Consider the following 19879-nt stretch of genomic DNA (forward strand, 5'->3'; position numbering starts at 1 on the left):
GCTATCTAACAACTAATATTTATGGTTCATTCAACAAATATTTATTGAGCAGCTGCTATGCACTAGGCACTAATCCGAGGCCGTGGTAATACAGCTGTGAAGGGAGTGACAAGGATCCCTGCTGCCACTGAGCACAGCGTCTCAGGAAATGTCACAGGGAGGGAGGCTGTGCTAAGATGCTGTGCTAAGAGCACTGCATGTACTTGATGTTATTTATAATAGCACTCCCCTCAGAGCAGCATTGGGGAGAGAAAACGAGAGTTATGTAAAGTATGTAGAACTTCCCGGCCCTTATTAGGTACTCAGCAAGTGGAAGTGATACTACTAACAGGTATAATAACAGGCTTGACTGGTCCCATCACTTTTATGCAGAAACAGGGCCGTGTTCTCAGGCAAAGCAACTGGCCATGACAGTAACCAAGACAGCTAAGCAGGACTGGGGGGGGTGGTGACAGCAGGGTGCCCCCAGGATCTGTGCAGTTGCCCAGCATTGGAGAAACTGAGCCAGTCTGCTTTGTGAAGGGACCCTAACTCTGGGTTTCTCCTCTCTTAGGATATTAATAGAGATGGCCTGAGTGAAACCTAAGTCTCTTCTTGCCAGTTATGAGTTGAAGAGAGAGAGGCTTCTGTTTCAAAAGGGAGGTGTTTGCCTTGAGACTTTCACATCTTTTATACTTGTCTCTGTGGGTCTCTGCAGGGTCTTCTAAAGATATGTTTTGATAGCGGTAATTGGAAAGAGCCCTTCTGAATTTCATCCTAACAGTTCAATTCAGTGAGTATTAGCCATGGAAAATCATCATACCTCAGTTTTACTCCCCCTAAAAAAATGACAAAAACAGCTATAATTGGGAAGTTACTTTTAATCAGCTTCCAAGGCTTTATTATACCGTATTCAAGGGATACTTAGGCCTCATACAAACACACCAACTTTAGAAGACAGTATTATCCTCATTTATGTGGAGGTTGCTTATCTCTTCACCTCAGTGATCTAGAATACAGCAGACAATCAGGAAACAAGTGGTATCCAGAGCTGAGGAAGGCATCATAAAACCCACACGTTCTACTCATAGAAAATGCCGCAGAAGCAACTCAGGAGCTGTTTATCCTCGCCCTACTTGATTTATTATAAGCTTCATCAGCCTGCTTCCCAACCTGCCACAGATTAGAAGCAACAAACAAAAGATGGGGGTGGATGGCTGGATGGCTCAGTTGGTTAGAATGCGAGCTCTTAATAACAGGGTTGCCGGTTCAATTCCCACATGGGCCAGTGAGCTGCACCCTCCACAATTAGATTGAAGACAATGAGCTGCAAGTAAGATTGAAAACGGTGACTGGACTTGGAACTGAGCTGCACCCTCCACAACTAGATTGAAGGACAACGACTTGGAACTGATGGGCCCTGGAGAAACACACTGTTCCCCAATATCCCCCCCCCAAAAAAACACAGGGGTGCTCTAAGGTAAGTGTAAGAAGTAACTATCAACATATTGAGATTGAGGAAAGACATTGACTATCCTCCCTCAAACAAACATAATAAAATATATTTTACATTTTAACAACAAAGTATAATATATTTTACATTTCAACAAACTATTTTTTTTAAAACTATATGAACTACATAAAAAAAGGCACATGCCCTCAAAAACCTAAAAGTCTAGGATCCTTGCTGGGGCAAGGATCTATGTGCTGCTAAATAAATCCTGAGGGTATCACTCTTCTAGAAGGATAAGTGATAGACAAGAAGATTTAAATAATTAAGAACAACCTTGTAATGTTTAATATACTCTTTGGTAGGGCAAAATGTTAATACAAAACTTTTAAATTTCCAATGGTTAACCAGTTTTTTAAAAAAGGTTGCCACTAATTGGGGTCAGAGATCCAGTTATTAGAAAATTTTATTAACGTGGGTCCTGGATAATACGAGATGAACGGGGGTGTTAGTGTAGGTTCATTCTTTCCTGGACATTTGGTCATTTGGTTCTCACAACATCCGTGTGAGCTGCTCTAAGGACAGGCATCCATCCTTAGAACTGATGAGAGAGGCTCGGAGAAGACCTGTACTCGGCCCAAGGCCACACATCTTGAAGTGATGGAGTTACTTGGAGAACCCAGGCCTTCTAACTAGATACATTAAAGTCTAGTAACTCTGCCTGCCCCAGGCCTGCTCCACTCCTGCTCTAACCTTTCAGGGAAATCCCTCTGCTGCTCCAAGTCAAATCCTCAACTTTACACAAAGCCACTAGGCATAAAGCAGTCCACTGGGACTTCAGGGAATATAACATCAAGAAGATACATAACCTCTGCCCTCAAGAAGTTTATCAGCCATATTCTAGATTCTAGAATGTGGGAGGGTAGAATGGTGAATGAAAGAGGAATTTTTATTAGCAACCACTAGGTAGAATCTGGTTAAGTATTCTGAGACAGACACAAGCTGGTAGGGGCCTCTGAAAAATAAGCATATCTTACTGGGCCAGCAGGCAGGAAAATAGGGACATTTGATGACATCTGACTTCTCCAAGATATTCACAAGCAGAGCTTACAGATTTCCAAAACGGACGAATAAGGTATTAAATCAGCCACATTTTAGAAGAGTCTAAAAGGACTAAACATGATTACTAACTCAGAGGTTCTTTATAATCCAACATTGTCTATCTAGGTAACCCCTCCCTCCCCGACAAAAAAAATCTAAAACCCCGAAAAGCTGGCAAGCTGATCAAAACAACTGGAGCAGTGGGGAAACAGCAGAATGAGAAAAGGGGTCAATTATGTGGTAAACAGATGGAAACTGGACTCTTGGTGGTGAGCATGCTATAGTGTATACACACAGTGAATTACAATGCTGTACAACTGAAGCTTACATAATGTTTTTAACCAATGCTATCTCAATTAAGAAAAATATTGGAGCAACTTTAAGTCTTAAGTTGATCTTTATTTTCCTTCTTGCAAGGACATAGAGACAGTGGACCCTCCACTTCAAACAACAGTAAATTCCACATGCTTCAAGAAGAGAGTGCTCTAACAGAGAGGCAGGTGACTGCTATTTTTCATCAATGCTCATGAATACTGATGTGGCGGAAAAGCCCCTGAGGGCACAAGGCAGAACCAAAATGTTAATAAATGCCCTCTATTGTGAAGAAATGAGCATCCGTGGGCTCACGAAGTTCAGTAACTGGAATTTTTAAATACGATTATTTTCCCCTCCAAGGGAGTTTTACTATTGTACTATGTTAAAATTTAGATGTCTTCACAAATATACAATGCAATTAAATCTCACCAGGTAACAAGCTTCCCAGCTGTGTGTACACTGGCTGGTATCTCCTCATTTGAATAATAATTGCTGCCATTCATTTTATAAGGCATTCCTATATCTTGTATGCCTCAAAGGGCAGTTTACAGCATGAGGGAAATTACATGACTGACTGAAAACACATATGACATTTAAACTAAATTAACAGGAAGACTAGTCAAGTCTGATATTTTTTGTCAAGTGTTACCACCGCGTAATAGAAATTTACCTCACCACTTCTGCTCTCCAAATTTCATATGAATGTTTTTTTTATAGACACAATTTGCCTTTCTGAAAAAAGAATTTAAGCATACACAAGAAACAAACACTATTTTAAACCACAAAAAAACCTGCAACAGGAAGTAGAATAAGGAACCTAGCGTTGCATAAAATCATCTTGTGCAGTCTTGGAGATCAAATGAATATAGTTTCCATACGTGTGCAGGCAGCACTTCAAACAGACCCAAGATCAGAAAGCTCAATCCAGCGTTCAACAAAGTGAGCTTGTTAAACTAGACAAAGGCCCACGTGACTATCATCACTCTTAGGAGGTTTGTATCTAGTAATACAAAGAGAAATCAATGAGGGAACACTCAAAACATTGTGTTAGTTGAAATGGGTATAGAAATATGGACTCATCACAAGGTCAGTGTAGAGGAAAATAATGTTTATGGCATTATGCAAAGATAAATGACTTGGATCATAATTATGTCATAATGAAAGACATAATTATGAAACGTTGTATTCTAAATAAAGCACTCAGGTTATTGTAGCTTACTCGTCATTTACTGCAGACAATGTAGACAGACAAAGGCCATTTTCAAAGGCAGGTTTTAAATACCTAAAGCAACTATATGAAGTTGTACTCAAGACTGATCCAAGGAGCCCTGCCTATGGACAGAAATAGATGCAAACCACCACCACATAAGAGTTTCTAGCAAATCCATTCTCTAATGAGATTTCTCAGAAGATTTTTAGTGGGAAGTCCTTGTGTACCAAAGCCCCATTCTAGGTATGTAAGAGATGGAGAGAGGTGTAGAACACGGCAGTTAACTGTACTGGTTCTATGATGTCTTTGATATACACAATCTAAGTCAACCCTCATCACAATCTTACAAGGAGGGTATTATTTTTCCCATTATACTGATGAAGAAACTAAGGCTCCGAATATTTAAGATAAAATGCCCATATGACTAAAAAGTGGCAAGAGTCAGTATGTAAATCCAGGTCTGACTTCAAAGACTATGCTCCAATCGTACACTGTCTCGATGTGGAGGTAGGGGTGGGTTGAAGGGAGGAGACACAGTGAGATTCATTTTTGCATATGTGGAGTCTGAGGAGGCTATGGAGGCGTGCATTCACATTCAGGGACTGAGAAATCTAGGTTTTCATTCTAGTGCTGCTTCAAATGAGTTCCCTGACCTTGGACAAGTCACTACACTTTTCAAAGTTCTGGGTTCCATGTTTCTCTGTCATACAGATGAACAGTTAAATCTAAAATCTGTGATGGACACTGAAAATTTTAAGTCCCCTTGTGCAGACAAAAAGCTACTCATAAAAGTATCAGTGAAATATTATGGGAATCTAATGAGCATTCCTGAGCATACTTTCTCTGGTGAAAGAGATGATCATTACTGAAATAAAGTAGGTAGAAAAGAATAATCATTTAGTGCTTGTTCCCAACTCTTGTTGAAAGTAGAAGGCCTTCCCAACAGCTCTTCCCTCAGCCCTTGCTTTCTGTCAAACTACACACCTCTGAGAGACTCAAGGTTCACAGGATGCAAAACCAAAAATAATTCTGCATTAAATTTGACAAGGAACTGTTAATACAGACTAGAAACAAGTCTCGTAGCCTCTTACTCAGACTGTCTGTTTGTCTGTAAATGGGAACCAGAGACCCTTAAGAATTCAATTCAACCCCAGATGAGAATGTTGAAAAGGAAGGAAGTGATGGAGAGATACCCAGAGTCACAAGACCAACACAGGAATCAGAAAACATCCTTTATCATTTTAGGTTACTCTACAGTGGTTAGACAGTAAGGTACAGTGAAGGTTCCGACATTTAAGAGATGCAATGAGAAATGTTTCCACCATTCCCTCCAATGCAGTCAAAAAACCTTGGATCAATAGTATGAAACAGGAGCATGGACATGGGGTGGTTATAAATAGGCACTATTTGATGATCAAGCGCAATTTTGTGCACAGAGAACAAGATCAAATAGTCACTGCCAGAAAGTGCGTCTGTATTTCTGACTGGCTTTTCAAATGGTTAAAGTGTGTATTAGAGAAAGAAATCTTTAAAAGCTTTTAATGAATTAGAAACAACAAAGAAGCAAATCCTCCATATAAATTAATCTTGACATTTACAAAAGAACCTCAAGCACTTTAAAATGAAAGGTGGGAAAGGTAAAGTAAATTATATACATCAAATTTTCATACTAAAAAATTTCCAAGTGCCTTTGATGACCAAAGTCCACCTACCCACAGCACTCTTTGGAAGCCAATGGTGAGTTCTACTACCAGGTAGCTTGTTCTGATGCTAAAGAGTGACAAGGACATGGGGCCCTTCAGCCTCCAGATTCATATTAAAGAGTATAGCAAGGAAACTCATCAGAAACTCAGGGCAATGTTTGTCTCAAAGCTGGTATATTCCATTAAAAAAAAAGGAAAATGCATTTTCAAGCTGGATATCACCAAAGGCTTCCATAAAACCAAGGTAAATTATCATATTTATGTCCTGATTTCTAATAAAAGGGATAGAGAGGCATATGGAAACTTCATTTAAAAGACACAAAAAAACAGGCAGCACTTACAATAGATATATCCATTGCTTGGATGAAAACTTGGTTTAATGAAAGAGCTAATGTGGTTCCCTTTCTTAAATGTCTGTAGTATTAGCTCCCCGTACTATTTACCTGCCAGGTACATTATGTGACCAGACTATAAGTTCTTCAGTGTCTTGAAAAGTCCCTTCTCTTGGGGTCTCACCACCTGGCAGATGCTTAACTGTGACAAAGATATGGATGGAGCTCTTTTGATAAACTAGTTGGAAACACCTATCGGGAATGTTCTCTTTCCATCGAATCAGTGATCCACAATCTTTAGGCATTTCAAACACTTACACAGTAACCCCATGCTCAGGGGACTATGGCTTCAAGATTGGACAGATGAATTTAACATAATTTGGGGGTAAATGGCCTATTATGAAAATGCATGAAAATGGCAAGTCAACTTAAGTTACTTTCCTTAACAGCTGTCAAAAGAAACATTAGGCTTCAAGAAAAAAGAACAAGAAGTTATTAAAGATGGATTTTAAAATAAAAAATATACAGACTATTCATGTTCTTAGTTGAGAGGTACAATGCTTTTTATCTTCTTACTTGATTTTCAAGAAAAAATGATTAATTCAGCTTAATTCCAATGGTAAACTTGGAAGTTTTATTTTACTTAAAAACTATACTCATTAAGATTTAAAAGATAAAATTAAAACCATAAGCATTCAAGAAGTTGATGGATACTAATGTACCTAAAAGCCAATTCAATGGAAAACTTTACAATGAACATAAATAAGTTGCACCCATACCATAAGACTAGTAGAATGCCTGACATGCAGGACAGACACACATAATACATATTTGTTAAATTAAAGAATAGATGAATATATTTAGATTTGTCGTGCTGCTATTTCTTTCTGTTTTACTAAACCAAACTGCTAACCCTTACAAGCTTTTTATAAATACTATCTAAAGAGAACGATGACTGCCATTAAAAACAACTTATAATTTTACAACTTATGACCCTACTCAATATATCAAGAAGGTGATAGCACTTGGATCACTTCTGTGAATTTTAAGGAACTTTTTCCCCTTGTAATTCAAAATTATAGGCCACGTAGAGTACCTTAACAGCAGATGGCCAGGATTATGGGATCACCTGAGGAGAATAATTCAGTTTCATAAAAAAATTCCAATTTAACAGTAGCGTTTTAATTCATGTCAACCTTGCTCTCAAGATAATCGCCAGGGACCCCCCCACATGAGATCAACATGCATACATCTATTTAACTTTTGTCCTGTGCACACTAAGTAAATATCACGCTATAGACCACTTAGCTATTCATTATTCACAGGCAAATAGCAAATGTAAAAAGCAGGCTGGTAGTGTCAAGTCATTAACAAATCAATCGATAGCTGCTCCTCATTTCAGTTTGCCAAATAAGGGCAACAATGTGCAACATCCGGGGAGCAAACTGCTAGTCTGCTGCCAAGGTGCTGTCCGTCTACAGCAGAGGGTCCCATATTTACACTGACCTTAACACAATCTCTCAACAAAACCTTAAGTTGTATTTTGACTTCTCAGGCTTTAATAAGCATTAAAAGAGATCCACTCTTTCAGACGATTCCTTAGATGCCAAAAGGTCTGAGCTCTCCAAGGAACACAGGGCGAAACACTACTCTTGGTTCCCCCAAAGAATCTGAGATAGAGGCAGAACTAAAAACCACTTGAGTGCATTACTTGTTTAATCCTCAAATCTCCCATTCCTACTGCTTTCAAAGCAAGATTTTTTTTTAATTGGGGAATATTGGGGAACAATGTGTTTCTCCAGGGCCCATCAGCTCCAAGTTGTTGTCCTTCAACCCAGTTGTGGAGGGCGCAGCTCAGCTCCAAGTCCGTTTTCAATCTTTAGTTGCTGGGGGCACAGCCACCATCCCATTCAGGAATTGAACCGGCAACACTGTTGTTGAGAGCTCGTGCTCTAACCGAGCCATCTGGCCGCCCCTCCAGCAGCTCAGCGGCAGCTCGTTGTCTTCAATCTAGTTGTGGAGGGCGCAGCTCAGTGGCCCATGTGGGAATCCAACTGGCAACCCTATTGTTCAGAGCTTGCGCTCTCACCAATTGAGCCATCCGGCCGCCCATCAAAGCAAGATTTTTAACATATTTTAGAGACCACATGTATTCACAAGCAGCTAATGCCCCAAAGTGACCAAGAATGATCCCACTTTTGCAAACTCATTTTTTCTTTAAGTGTGAGCCCTGTTAACCACCACATTGATAGTGCCACGCCCTTGAAAATTTTTCCTTTCTGCATTCATTGCAGGATGATCGCTACTCCTGTCTGTCTCATGTCACTGAGAGCTGACACATCGTACATTCAACACCTAAGGCCACTTACTCAACTAGTCAGCTAAGAGACAGTGAAAATGAAATGAAGAAAAGGAATTTCAATCACTGGAATAAAATTGAGCTTCATGACTACTTCCTCAATTTACACCACATGACAGAAACCAGTGTTTACAAAGTGTCAGCAATGACAGCAACAGAACTCAAAAAGTGTTGCCCATTTTTATCTCTCAGCCATTCAAAAAATAACAGAAAGACTCAACCCAAAGCCATACAAACGATGCTCTTAATTATGAGACTTGAAGGCAATATCAGTCGTAACGGACCAAACCTCTTCCCCACTAACAGCAAGTGGGGGGGAAAGGATCCCTCCCTTCTCACTTCTTACTCATCTCTGTGACTTGATTTATGGGGAGAACATGACTATTTGTTGTCAAATGCAGAAGTTAACATCAGCACACACACATCTCCCTGCTGGAAGCAAGTCGTGCTGGGTTTTAAATGAACCTACACTGTATTTACTTACCCTCCAGCCTCATTTCCTGGGTGAAGGGTTTAATTAATACTTCGCCTGAGAAACAACCCACAGAAGAAGAAATAGCTTTATTGGAAGTAAAAGTCACAACAGCAATCTGCTTTTCCTGTGAATGGCAGTTTTCTTACTGCATTTCCCTTCTCTTCAATGGAAATCTGTCTCCCCCCTGCTGTCTCAATGATAAAAGCGGCATCCATAAAATGATCCACAAAGAAAAAAGTTGGAAAACATCCTCTTGTTACCTATTGTTCTCTCTTTATCTAAGATGCTCAGTGCACAAATTACAGCAGGCCCTCACCACCTGAGCGAACAGCACTGCTGTGTCACACCCATTACATCTTGTCTGTTTATCACATTAAGAGCCAAGGGCACAGACAGCCAGGATGTTAGAAACAAGTTACAATATGTGTGGTTTGCCCCACCCCCAGCGCCCCGACAGAAACCGCCCCCACTTCCCACTGCCGGTGCTCTTCCCCAGACCTTACTTACCCTGCCCAGGAGGTTGTCCTGAAGCAGCGTCTCTTGCAGCACTGGGGCCACTTCCTCCAAGCTCAACATGTGACAAAGGTCGGTGAGTTCTTCCTGTCCCAGGGACCCAGTGCCCGTCGTGTCAAAACTGTCAAACAGCTCCTTGAGTCGGGCCTCATGCTGGTCCTGCTCCACCTCATCCATCCCATAGCCCACAGCGCTCACCTGTGTGAGACAGAAACAAGGAGAAGTTGTGGCAGCCCCTGGAGTCCTACTGCCGCCACTGCTTGGCACACTACCGCCACCCTCACCCATGCCAGCGCCTTGGGAATGCTCTGTATGCCTTCGGCCCCTCATGCAGATCAATCAAGATCTTGCTAAGGGCCAGCGGGAGAGGTAACACTGTACACCCCTCAGCAAGACCACAGGTCTCTCCAGGCCCAGCGCTGGCCAGTGGAGCTGCCCCATGCACCCACCTGGGGAACGCCCATAAGGTCCAGTCACCGCGGGGTAATGTAACCAGAAGGGCATCTCTAGGCAGAAAGCACCCAACCAGTCTATCAGACTCAAGACTGAGAGCCAGCGGTTCTCTTTCTATCAGCTCATCTGGAGCAGGACTTACAGATGGTGAAAGACCACTTCTAACATCCTGTCCTTCCAAATGTACTACCTGTTAGCAGCAATAGCCTGCAGGGCCAGAGTTTCCATGCCAGTCTGAGAGCTCCAGACCACCTGCCCAGATGCTGCAATATGTCAGCTTGGAGGAGCTGCTTAGCTTCTCACACTGCAGCCTAGATGATCTCCTTTGTTGTTAGACCGGAGGGTTGCAGCAAGAGGAAATGGACAGTCTGATACAAAACCACCTCCCTGTTTACATGAGACTGAATGTCTTTTCCACATGCTCCTCAAAAAGCAACTCAATTAACTTCATTGGTGCAATTACAGGTGTGACAGGAAGAGTACTCCCTGAGGCTCGCTTTAGTCCCAGGGAGGTTTAGGTAATGCTCAGTTGCCTAGGGAAAGGGGAAAACACTCCTCCAACCTTTCAGACAGTGAGGTTTGAAGGAGCCGCAGACCATATGAATCATAAAGATTCTCAGGGAACTCTACCATCTAGGCCGTCTCACTCTGTTCACCTGGTTATTCTGTCTTCTACCTCTCTGACCACCCAAACTCCTGTTTTTCCAATTTCCATGGGATCCATAACAACGTAGAGTCATCAATAACTCTCAGAATTATTTATTGCTAAAAATATACATCATAAAATACTAGGTACATCATACTTTAGGAATGAATCTGGTGTTTTGCTTGTACAGTAATTCATTTTTAATGGGTTGGGTCTTCCAATGACAGCCTGAAACCTGCACATTGGAAGTCCCTTCACCATGATGCAATGGAAGCCAAACACGACATATGCCCTTGAGATGGTGACCTCAGCCATCTGAGGCATGGCTCTCAGAACCAGCCCTTGACTATAAAAAGTAGCACCTTTAAAACAACCAATGTATTTATCTTGTCAATATAATTTTTTTATGGTAATAAAAACCCCATAACATGAAATCCATCCTATTTACAAAATTTTAACTGTATGGTATAGTATCATTAACTATATGTGCATTGTTGAACCGCAGATCTCTGGAACTTTTTCATCTTGCGTGACAAACTCTATACCCACTGCACAGCAGCTCCCCACTTCTCCCTCCCCCAGGCCCTAGCAACCACCATTCTACCTGTGAAAACAGTACCTTTCGCTAAACCCAGCCCTGGATCAGAGAACTCTGAGAGGTGATGGTGCATGGAGCAGACCATTACAACATGGGAAACACACGACTTACAGTGTTGAACATGGCCAGAAAGGGAAAGAAGAGAGCCTTCCACAACAAACCAGAGCTGCTACTGTAGGTTGTGTAGCTTGCTTTCCACAGACAACTGTTTAAACATGACAAGCTAAAGAAGAGCCACGGTGTCAGCACAACCAGGGGGGGGGCTCAGAAGATTAATTCAAATAGTCCACCACCCAGTGTGATTTTTACTGGGGTCCCTCCTTAACATGAAGTGGCACCAGAGCTGAAGCTGGTGGTCCAGATCACTGTTCTCAGAGGATCTCTTCTCCTAATTATCAGTTTTTCTATTACCAAGGTGCTGCTGGTTCTGGCTACCTTCCCAGAGTTGGTCTGTTGGGTTAACTAATCACTATGCAAATATTATCAAAATACGTTGAGAGTGCTATATAAACATCAAAGCATCAGGAAAGAAACACCAAGGTGATAAGCAAAGCCACAAAAGTCAGGAATTTAGACAAGACCAAGACTGGGCTAATGAGATTCACCTAAAGTCTGCCTGTTAATTGTCACCTAAGATCTGTGGAGAATCCCCAAGGTGCCCTGGGATTTGCAGGGTTGCCATAGCTCTGACTCACTCTCCGAGTTTAACAGTCCCCTGGGCTGGAGTCTGACCAACATCATAAAAGCCAGACTATTCTGCTTTTGTTTGATTTTGCATATTTAAAAAAACCTCAAAACTGAAAGAATTCTAACACTTCCCCTTTGTAAAATTATTTTCAAGGGGGCGGAGGGAATTTGTCCATCTAAACCAATGAAAGGAAGCCATAAAACTAACAGTGTACTGAGAAATACTGATCTTATCCATGGTTTTAAATTGATAAGCTAACACGCCCTGCTCTTTGGGAGGCCATTGGATTTTCACTAAGTCAACCCTCTTTCATTTTACAGGGGCTTTCTTTTATCTCTATTCCGTCTCCCTCTTTCCCAAGACACCCCGATTAGGAAAGCATTCTTTTGACTGAAGGGGAAAATCAGCCCTACCCCTGCAGAACAAATGATCATTTAGAAGGAAACATCCAAAAGATGTTACATATGGTGACATACTGTCAGAACTTTTCTGGCACAGAATGCATTTCTACTGATTGATATTATTTCCCAAATGTTCATCAGTAATTTCATGTGCAAGAATTTTTTTCTCCCTACTTGCCAGAAATTTCTTTAAGGGTGAGGTCCACAACCTCTATTTCTTTTATAGCTACCCCCAAATCCATAATAGAGTGTGTTCTTCACACCAGGACATAGTCAATGTCATGGACTGACTGAGTGTATGGAGATTTCTTGAATGGAAACTTAACCTGAAAGAGGTATAGAAAGGAGCATATGAAGACTTTGAAATGCCTATTTCTTCAGAAAACACACTTCTACCTCCCTCATGCAACCACGTTTCAAAGGCATTTGCAGTCCTACACATAACCATGCAGAAGTAGAAAGCCAGCACCCACTGCCAAACTGCACCACACAGAGCTGTCTGAGGTTTGGTTCAAGGAGTTAGTAAGTGAGCCAATGAAATCACAAACTTCAGCTGCATTTTTTTTGTTGTTTTTCTTGTTTTTGTTTGCTTGCTATGAGATGTGACTTTGGAGGAGAATCTGTACCAAAACACTCTCCCTAGTCCCCTGGTTTATAGGATCAAAAGAATAATAACCATCTGTGAGGGTTAAATGTAGTAAGCAAGTGAGAGTAGCCAATCCCAGAGAAAGCTGATATAAGAAGGGAATTGAGAAAACCACCAAGAAAATACCTGTGACTTACAAAGGAGGAGTAAAAACTGAGGAGAGGTAACTTACACAAGTCAATCAGCCATACATCTATCTGCCTTGAAAGACACAGAACAGGAGCTGTGGAATGCCAGAACGCAGAGAGCAAAAGCAGACAGGGGACGTAGTACGTACATTAAAATATTACATTACTAAATGGTAATAGAATCAGCTAATGTTCAATGCTTCCTCAATCCTTAAAGGCAGATTACTGATAAATGTAATGTCACAGGAAAGCAGAAAGCATGAAATATTAAAAGTTCAGGAGAATATATATGTTAACTTCTGAGCATTTACTGTAAGTGTGGCCTACACTGAGTACATATATGATCTCATTTAATCCTCCTAATTCTTTAAAGTAGATACCATATTCTCATTTCAGATGTGGAAATTGGGGCTTGGAAAAATCAAGCAACTTGTCTAAGGATACAGCTGATATGAAGGTGGAGCCGAGACTTGAACCCTGGTCTGACTCTAACCTACATTGTCTTTCAGTGCTATACATATACACAGACCACATGAATGGGCCGATGAAATGATATCACTGGCATATCACTTGTCTCCACCTTTATGTGTTAGTCACTTGTACCACGTACTGGAAACCACCATGGAACACTGGATGGCCACAAACTCCTACAAATTGGAATGGGGAGTGGGGGGGTTCCTTTCACCCTCCTCCCTTCATCCATATATTGAATAATTATTAGCCACAAGGCACTAGGGAAACATAGAACAAGCAATCTCTTTTTACTAAAGCAGCTGTGGGATTTAGGGAAGAAATAAATTTTTATATAAAAATGATAATGAAAAGCCCCATATCTTCAACAATGGGTACAGTCCAGGAATTGTCAGTTATTAACTATTCCCCCAAACACTTAATTATGTCTCATCTGTGCAATTCAATGTTTTCCAGAGTCAAAGCCTTGCTGACACCCATCGGTGACAGGAATCTTACTCAGAGACAAAGTTGGGTTTGGAATGATAAATCTTCCTTCCAATGGCAAAGAACAATCCCAGTTTTATAAAGCCTGCCACAAACCAGGGCCTCTCTTCACTATCTACCTTCCGCATCCAACTGTCAGAAGCCTTTACCAATCCTTGGGAATAAAAGAGCCAGTGTGTGAGCAATATTTTGGAGTTCTAACGAGGCAGGTGCACAGAGCCATTAATCAAAACAGTTACCACCCAGTAACCACTCATAACGAGAACTATTGGGAGACTTTTCCTTCCAAATAACTGAAAACAAGGCTGCCAAAATGTGCAGACTGTGACAGGGATGTCCATTGCAGATCTGTGTTATTGTGCTGCCCCCGGCAACCCTGGCTGATGAAATCACAGTGCCAACTGGGACAAGAAAAGAGATAGGTGGGGGTGCAGCTGGAATAATGAAGTCCCCAACATAAGGCGAGCATGAAGTGGATACATGAACTTATGAACTTTCCAGTGTCCAAGATATAGAAAGGAGCTTGTAAGAATGGTACCCCGGCCAAAGGGGACGTCTGTTCTGGGCCCGAGGGAGTGAAAAGGGGACAAAGCCTGGCCAGGGAAAACCAAATAATAAACGAGCACAATGCCAGAGCCCCTTGCCCAGGCCTTTTATTTCCCCTCCAGATGGTCCAGCAGCTGAACAGCTACGAGGAATGTCTGGATGCCCCTCTTGGCTCAGCCGCTTTCGTTGGATAGTATAATAGATGCTTTTGGATCTGCGTTCAGACATAGCTGTTGGGGGTCCACAGACCAGGCAGTGACCACCAAGTGACTAATTTAGTTACTTTATAACTAAACTGATAAACATGCATAACCCTGGTTTGGCAAAGCTTTTTCATTCACGCCTTTAGCTTTCAGTTTGGCAGATCAGAGTCTCCTAATGCCCCTGATCAAATTACAGTGTTTCTTTTTCTTTTTTTTGCACTTTAATTTGCTGCAAAGATTCCCAGTCCTACCATTTTGGACTAATTTCAGTATAAAATGAATTAGAGACAAGGATATATTTAAGTTTAGCAAAAACTTAATAGAAAAAGCAATTGTCCCCATCTACATATCTATACAGACTATTTCTGCCAAAAACTACTGCTGCTCAAACTGGTTACTGTCAGACAGTCTCCTCCCTGCTCAGATAGCACCTCACTTTTAGCTGGATACCAAAAGCACAAGAGCATCACCAAGAATAAAATCATGGTATAAAAAGACAACACAAAAGCTTAAATGCCACCACACAGGAAAAAAAAGTCACATTAAATTGAAAGGAAATAACCTTTGCTAACTGCACTATAAAATTTAACTTAACTAAGGGTATCCTACCAGTATTTATTCTAAAACATAAATAAGCTTTAGTATTTTACTATCCTGAATGATGTAGAAAAGCCAAGCTTTTGTTAAACCTGATAGCTAGGTAGGCTACCTAATCAAGTTGTTAACTCAGGATAGCTGGATGAACAAAATTGTTAGCTTAGCACATTGTAGATACAATAACCTGTAATCAGCTACTGTGTAACATTACAGAAGCAAACAACAGCTGCCTGTTTGTTACTTTCTTAAAAGAGCCTGGTTGTAACAACTTTCACTTCTTGAGCCTTATTAACTCAAATTAATGTAGAATGCCTGCAGATGAGAACAGTTCCCTGGGGTAAAAGTGACGAGCTTCTCTTTTTACATCGATAAGCAATAGATTTTTCTCAACTGTGTTTTTGAAGTGAGCGAGCATTAGAGGATAAATACTTCGTAATGTTTCCATCCAAAAACTGGAATAAATGGTTAATTGCTGATATAAGTTGCAATAAAGAAGCATCCTAATTTCAAACAAACTTGCTCACTTGCATATTCCCATCAACGTTTTAAATTTCTATTTTATTTGTAAATAGGATAAAAAAATCTTTTTGAAAGCTTTAGTAAATCTCTTTACAAGCCCCTGCCCAACAGATGTAAGTTCAATAGCCAGAATTCAAATCACATAATTTATTGGCTTACAAATGAATTGACATCTATAAAAATAAACCTTCTGAAAAGGCTTTAGGCTGTTTGAATCCCTTGAAAATGCCTTGGCTAAACTCTCCAACCCTTTATCAATATAAGCCTGATAAAATGTATTTTCATTATCAACAGAAAGTGGAAGCATCGAGATTGGTGAAATGTTAGTTTAAAAAGTTATTTGCAGTGGCATTTAAAACAATTTACTTGAACAACATCTGACTTATGATAAGAATATTGTCTATTAAATTAAGATTGGCTGTTCAGAATTCATTGGAGCCCTGGTTCTCCTCGTGACAGTTAACATCTTGTGATATTAAGGGTCATCACATATCTAAAATGAAAAAAGAATAAAAAAAGAATAAGAAATGAAAAAAGAATAAGAAAATAAGTGTCATCTGCTTATGACACTTGCCATTCTGAGCAAGTGCCTATTAAAATGACTGATCCTTGACATTTGAATGCAAAGACCGTGCCTGTGGTGGCTTTCTTTCTGTTGTCCCTTATAAAGCCTTTTCCTTCCTTTGCCCCATGTTCAACTCATCTGGAACATCCATTTATTATCTTCACTGCGGTTCAGAATGCTTTCCTCTAAAGAATCACCAGAGAATTCGTGAAAATAAACAAATCTACAAACAAACTCCCTACTCCCCAGCCGTTCACATGACCTCCCTAGGGATACTGACAACAGCTGAAGAGACCACAACAAACTGGTTTTGCAGCCAGCCTGGAATCTTACTTTTACACTCAGTCTGGGAATTTTCACAGCCCCCTTCAGCTCCAGAGCAAGCTCTGCCAATATTCCAGGTCAGTCACCAGTGTTAGCCCCTAGAGAAGACTCAAGATAAAATTAAGCTGACACAGAAAAAATACATTACCTTGCATGCTGATTGTCAAGCCTCAAGAAACACGTAACATAAAAAATTTGTTAATGCATGTAAGGGAGACCAACTGAGAATTTTTCGTGGTCTCCCAAGCTTACCCCATGTGCCACAGTGCATTTTATTAGGATTCTAATCCTAAAAAGCTACCACGTTAGTCACAAAAACAACTATGCAATCTGTTTTGATCTAATAAATTCAGGAGTTCTATGGCAAGCTCATCTCAGGAATTCCTCAACACCAGGAGTTTTCCAGGGAAGTAAAGAAAGCAGAAGATCTCATAATTAGTTGTCTAGACACAAGGTACATGGTAGAACAATCTCTCCAGCTCCCATTTGATTTGTAGCGCTGAGGCTAAGAAATTCTCTCTCTCTCTCTCTCTCTCTCTCTCTCTCTCTCTCTCTCTCTCACTTCGCAGACAGAGCTTTCAGCTGTAAACTGTTTCCATCAGCTTTGTCCTTTTGTCAGGGACCGGTTTAGTAGCTGTAGAAGCCCAGCCCCTGGGACCCTGGAAGCTTCTCCTGCAACACTCCACACTTGTCTGCTGGTGTGGCGATCAAGGCTTTCGGGCAACAAACGAGTGTCATTTCGTTCTTTTCCCTTTCTTAGTAGTAACTGCCCTGGGAAAGTCTTTCTGTATGCATTGATCCCACACACCTTCGAAAATTCCCACTTTAAGGGTAACTCTCCGCTGCGCAGCCCAGGGTAACACCCCGAGTTTGCCCACACAGGTTTCTCTTTAGCTTCTCAATCACAAGTCTGCCTGGGTGGCACAAGCAACACAACAACCACCCTCTCTGCTCCCCCCCGGGACTCAAGTCTACTCATGGACCAACACACAGTAGCCGCTTTCAGCCGGGAGCTGTGGGCTGGGACCACGCGGGTAGCGGAGGCTCCCAGACTCAGCCGCGCAGCTGGACGCGGAGGAGAGGTGAGGCCCGAGGGCGGGCGCGCTGCCGACATCCCTGGCAACCTGTGATGCAGACGCGTCCCCGACACGCCTGCCCATCGCCACCCGCAGAGACCTCAGTCACCCCGATTGTACCGTCTGGCGGCCCGTTCTTTCGGACCCCGCCGTCCCCGCCTACCTTCTGTCAGCCTCCGTCGCGCCCGCACAGCCGGCCGCCTGCCTCCACGGCTCTGCAAAGCGAAGGCGGACGCTTTGTTAGGGCGCAAGAAGCCGGACAATACTTTGCAGGCGGCGCCGAGGCTCTGGGAGGGCGTCCTTCAAAAGGACGAGAATGGGGACCCGCTCGAGCGTCATTTCCATATGTAAGGGACCAGCTTTTACAAAAGCGAGGCTCCCGGGGGCTGCCGCGCGCGTCCTCTCCACCGTCGGCCCGCCCCCGCCAGCGCAGCCCGCGACTCCACGACCCGCCCCTCCTCCCGCCCCGAAGCCATCCCCTCCCCGCCGGCTCCCCCGGGACCGGCCCGGCCCGGCTGGCGGCCAGGCCACCCGCTTCCTCGCTTCCGCCCCCTGCACCCGGCCTGCGGGGACATCTCCCGCCCTAGCCCCGGGCCCCGATGGGGAAGACCCAGCCTGTGCCCGTGCCGTGTCCACGCAGGGCCCCGCCGACGGCGTGGGGGCAGAACAAGGCCTCCGTGCACCCCCAGGCCGCGGGGTGGAGGTCCCGGGTTTGGGATCCTCGCTTACCGCCTCCCGGGGCTCAAGCGCCGGGCGCCGCCGCGGGGACCATGGCCGCGGGCGCACTCAGGGCTCGCAGGCTGCGGCAGCGGCAGCCGGACGGCCGCGCCCAGCGCGCTCGGCTCCCGGCTCTGCAGCGGCCACCCGCAGCTTTGGACGCCGGGCTGGAAGGGCCAGGCCCGCGCTGGGAGGAGGAGCCAGGGCGGCGCCGGCCGGAGCGCGGCTCCTCCTCCTGCCCGAGCCTCAGGGGCTGCGGAGGGAGGAGCGCCGAGCGCTACCCGGCCCTCGCCGGGCCTGTCCCCGCCACGCCGCCCCCACCCGGACTGCGTCCCAGGCCCCGACTGCTCGGGTCGCCGGAGCCTGCAGGAGCCGGGTCCCCGCTTGGCTGCCGCGTGACACCGGGGCTGTCGTCTCCGAGATTTGAACTTGGAACGCCCGGGCTCTAGGAGGTGCGGGTGGAGGAGGCCAGCGCCCCGAGGTCGCAGCCGGGCAGCGGCTGGCGCGTCCACCCTTCGACCCCCTGCCTGCCCGCTTCCCTTTCCTTCCAAACACGCCCGCACACGCCCCGCTGCACCCAGCACACCCGGCCGGCCACTTCTAGGTGTGGAGGACAGGCCCCGCCTCCAGCCAGCGGTACTTTGAGGTGGGGATTCAGGTGCCTCTCTTGCCCTGGATTTCTCAGCTCTCTAGCGCCCATTGGCTGTCATTGGAAGAGGGGGTCTAGGGGGCGGAAGGGTTCTAGCATGGACTCTGAACCCTGTGAAGTGACTGCAACCCTCCTACGCGATCTAGACTGCCTTCTGCACCTGCCCACCAGGTCTTCATAGGCTCCCATCCCCTATCCAGCCTTCCGCGGGTTCATCCAACCCTCGGTCACTAGCCACACTGGACAGAAACTCTTTGGAGTTGGTAGTTCTCCAGCCGACGGTATTTATCGCCTCTTTCCTCCTCCCCCCTCCCTCCTGCCCCACAGCCTCTCCTTCCTCCTCCTCCCGTTCCCCCCCCCCGCCCCCCAAATCTCCGCTTTCTCACTCCTCCATCCCTACACTTCTGATCTGGATGCAAACAGGATTTCAAGACCAGACCCAAAGGCGGGAGCAGCTGTGGGCTGGGGCACAACTCTCTGAGCTGCAGGGTTAAATGTGTTGCCTTTGAAGAAGGAGCACCTGATTTATTATAACCCACAAGTCTGGTTTTCTTTTCTAGCAAGAAACTGAAGAGCTCCCTTGCTACCTAGAGAACAAGAAATAGACAGGTAGGAAACTAGCATTTGAGAATCCACTTGTGCTGGAAATTCCGCAAAATGATCTTACCTAATCCTTGCACCACATTTATGGGCAGATATTATTATACCCATTTTACAGATGAAGAAACT

At 43.8% G+C, this 19879-nt stretch overlaps 1 protein-coding gene across 7 annotated transcripts in view; it reads right to left on the reverse strand.

The window, feature by feature from the left end:
- Window positions 1–18682, reverse strand: part of NIN (ninein) — a 95586-nt gene extending 76904 nt beyond the window's left edge. For 5 of the 7 annotated variants that reach the window (XM_088797330.1, XM_019725673.3, XM_019725676.3 and 2 more), the window contains exon 1: window positions 9432–9635. In XM_088797330.1, coding sequence (XP_088653456.1) covers window positions 9432–9614 — 183 coding nt within the window. In that variant the 5' untranslated portion in view covers window positions 9615–9635. Of the gene's footprint in view, window positions 1–9431; window positions 9636–17947; window positions 18000–18513 lie in introns of those variants that run through there. The other 2 variants (XM_088797329.1, XM_019725670.3) reach the window with 2 other exon arrangements.
- Window positions 18683–19879: the final 1197 nt, after the last annotated feature.

The sequence above is a fragment of the Rhinolophus sinicus genome, chromosome 3, assembly GCF_057876585.1.
Source record: "Rhinolophus sinicus isolate RSI-liver-muscle chromosome 3, RSI-T2T, whole genome shotgun sequence".
NCBI lineage: Eukaryota > Metazoa > Chordata > Mammalia > Chiroptera > Rhinolophidae > Rhinolophus > Rhinolophus sinicus.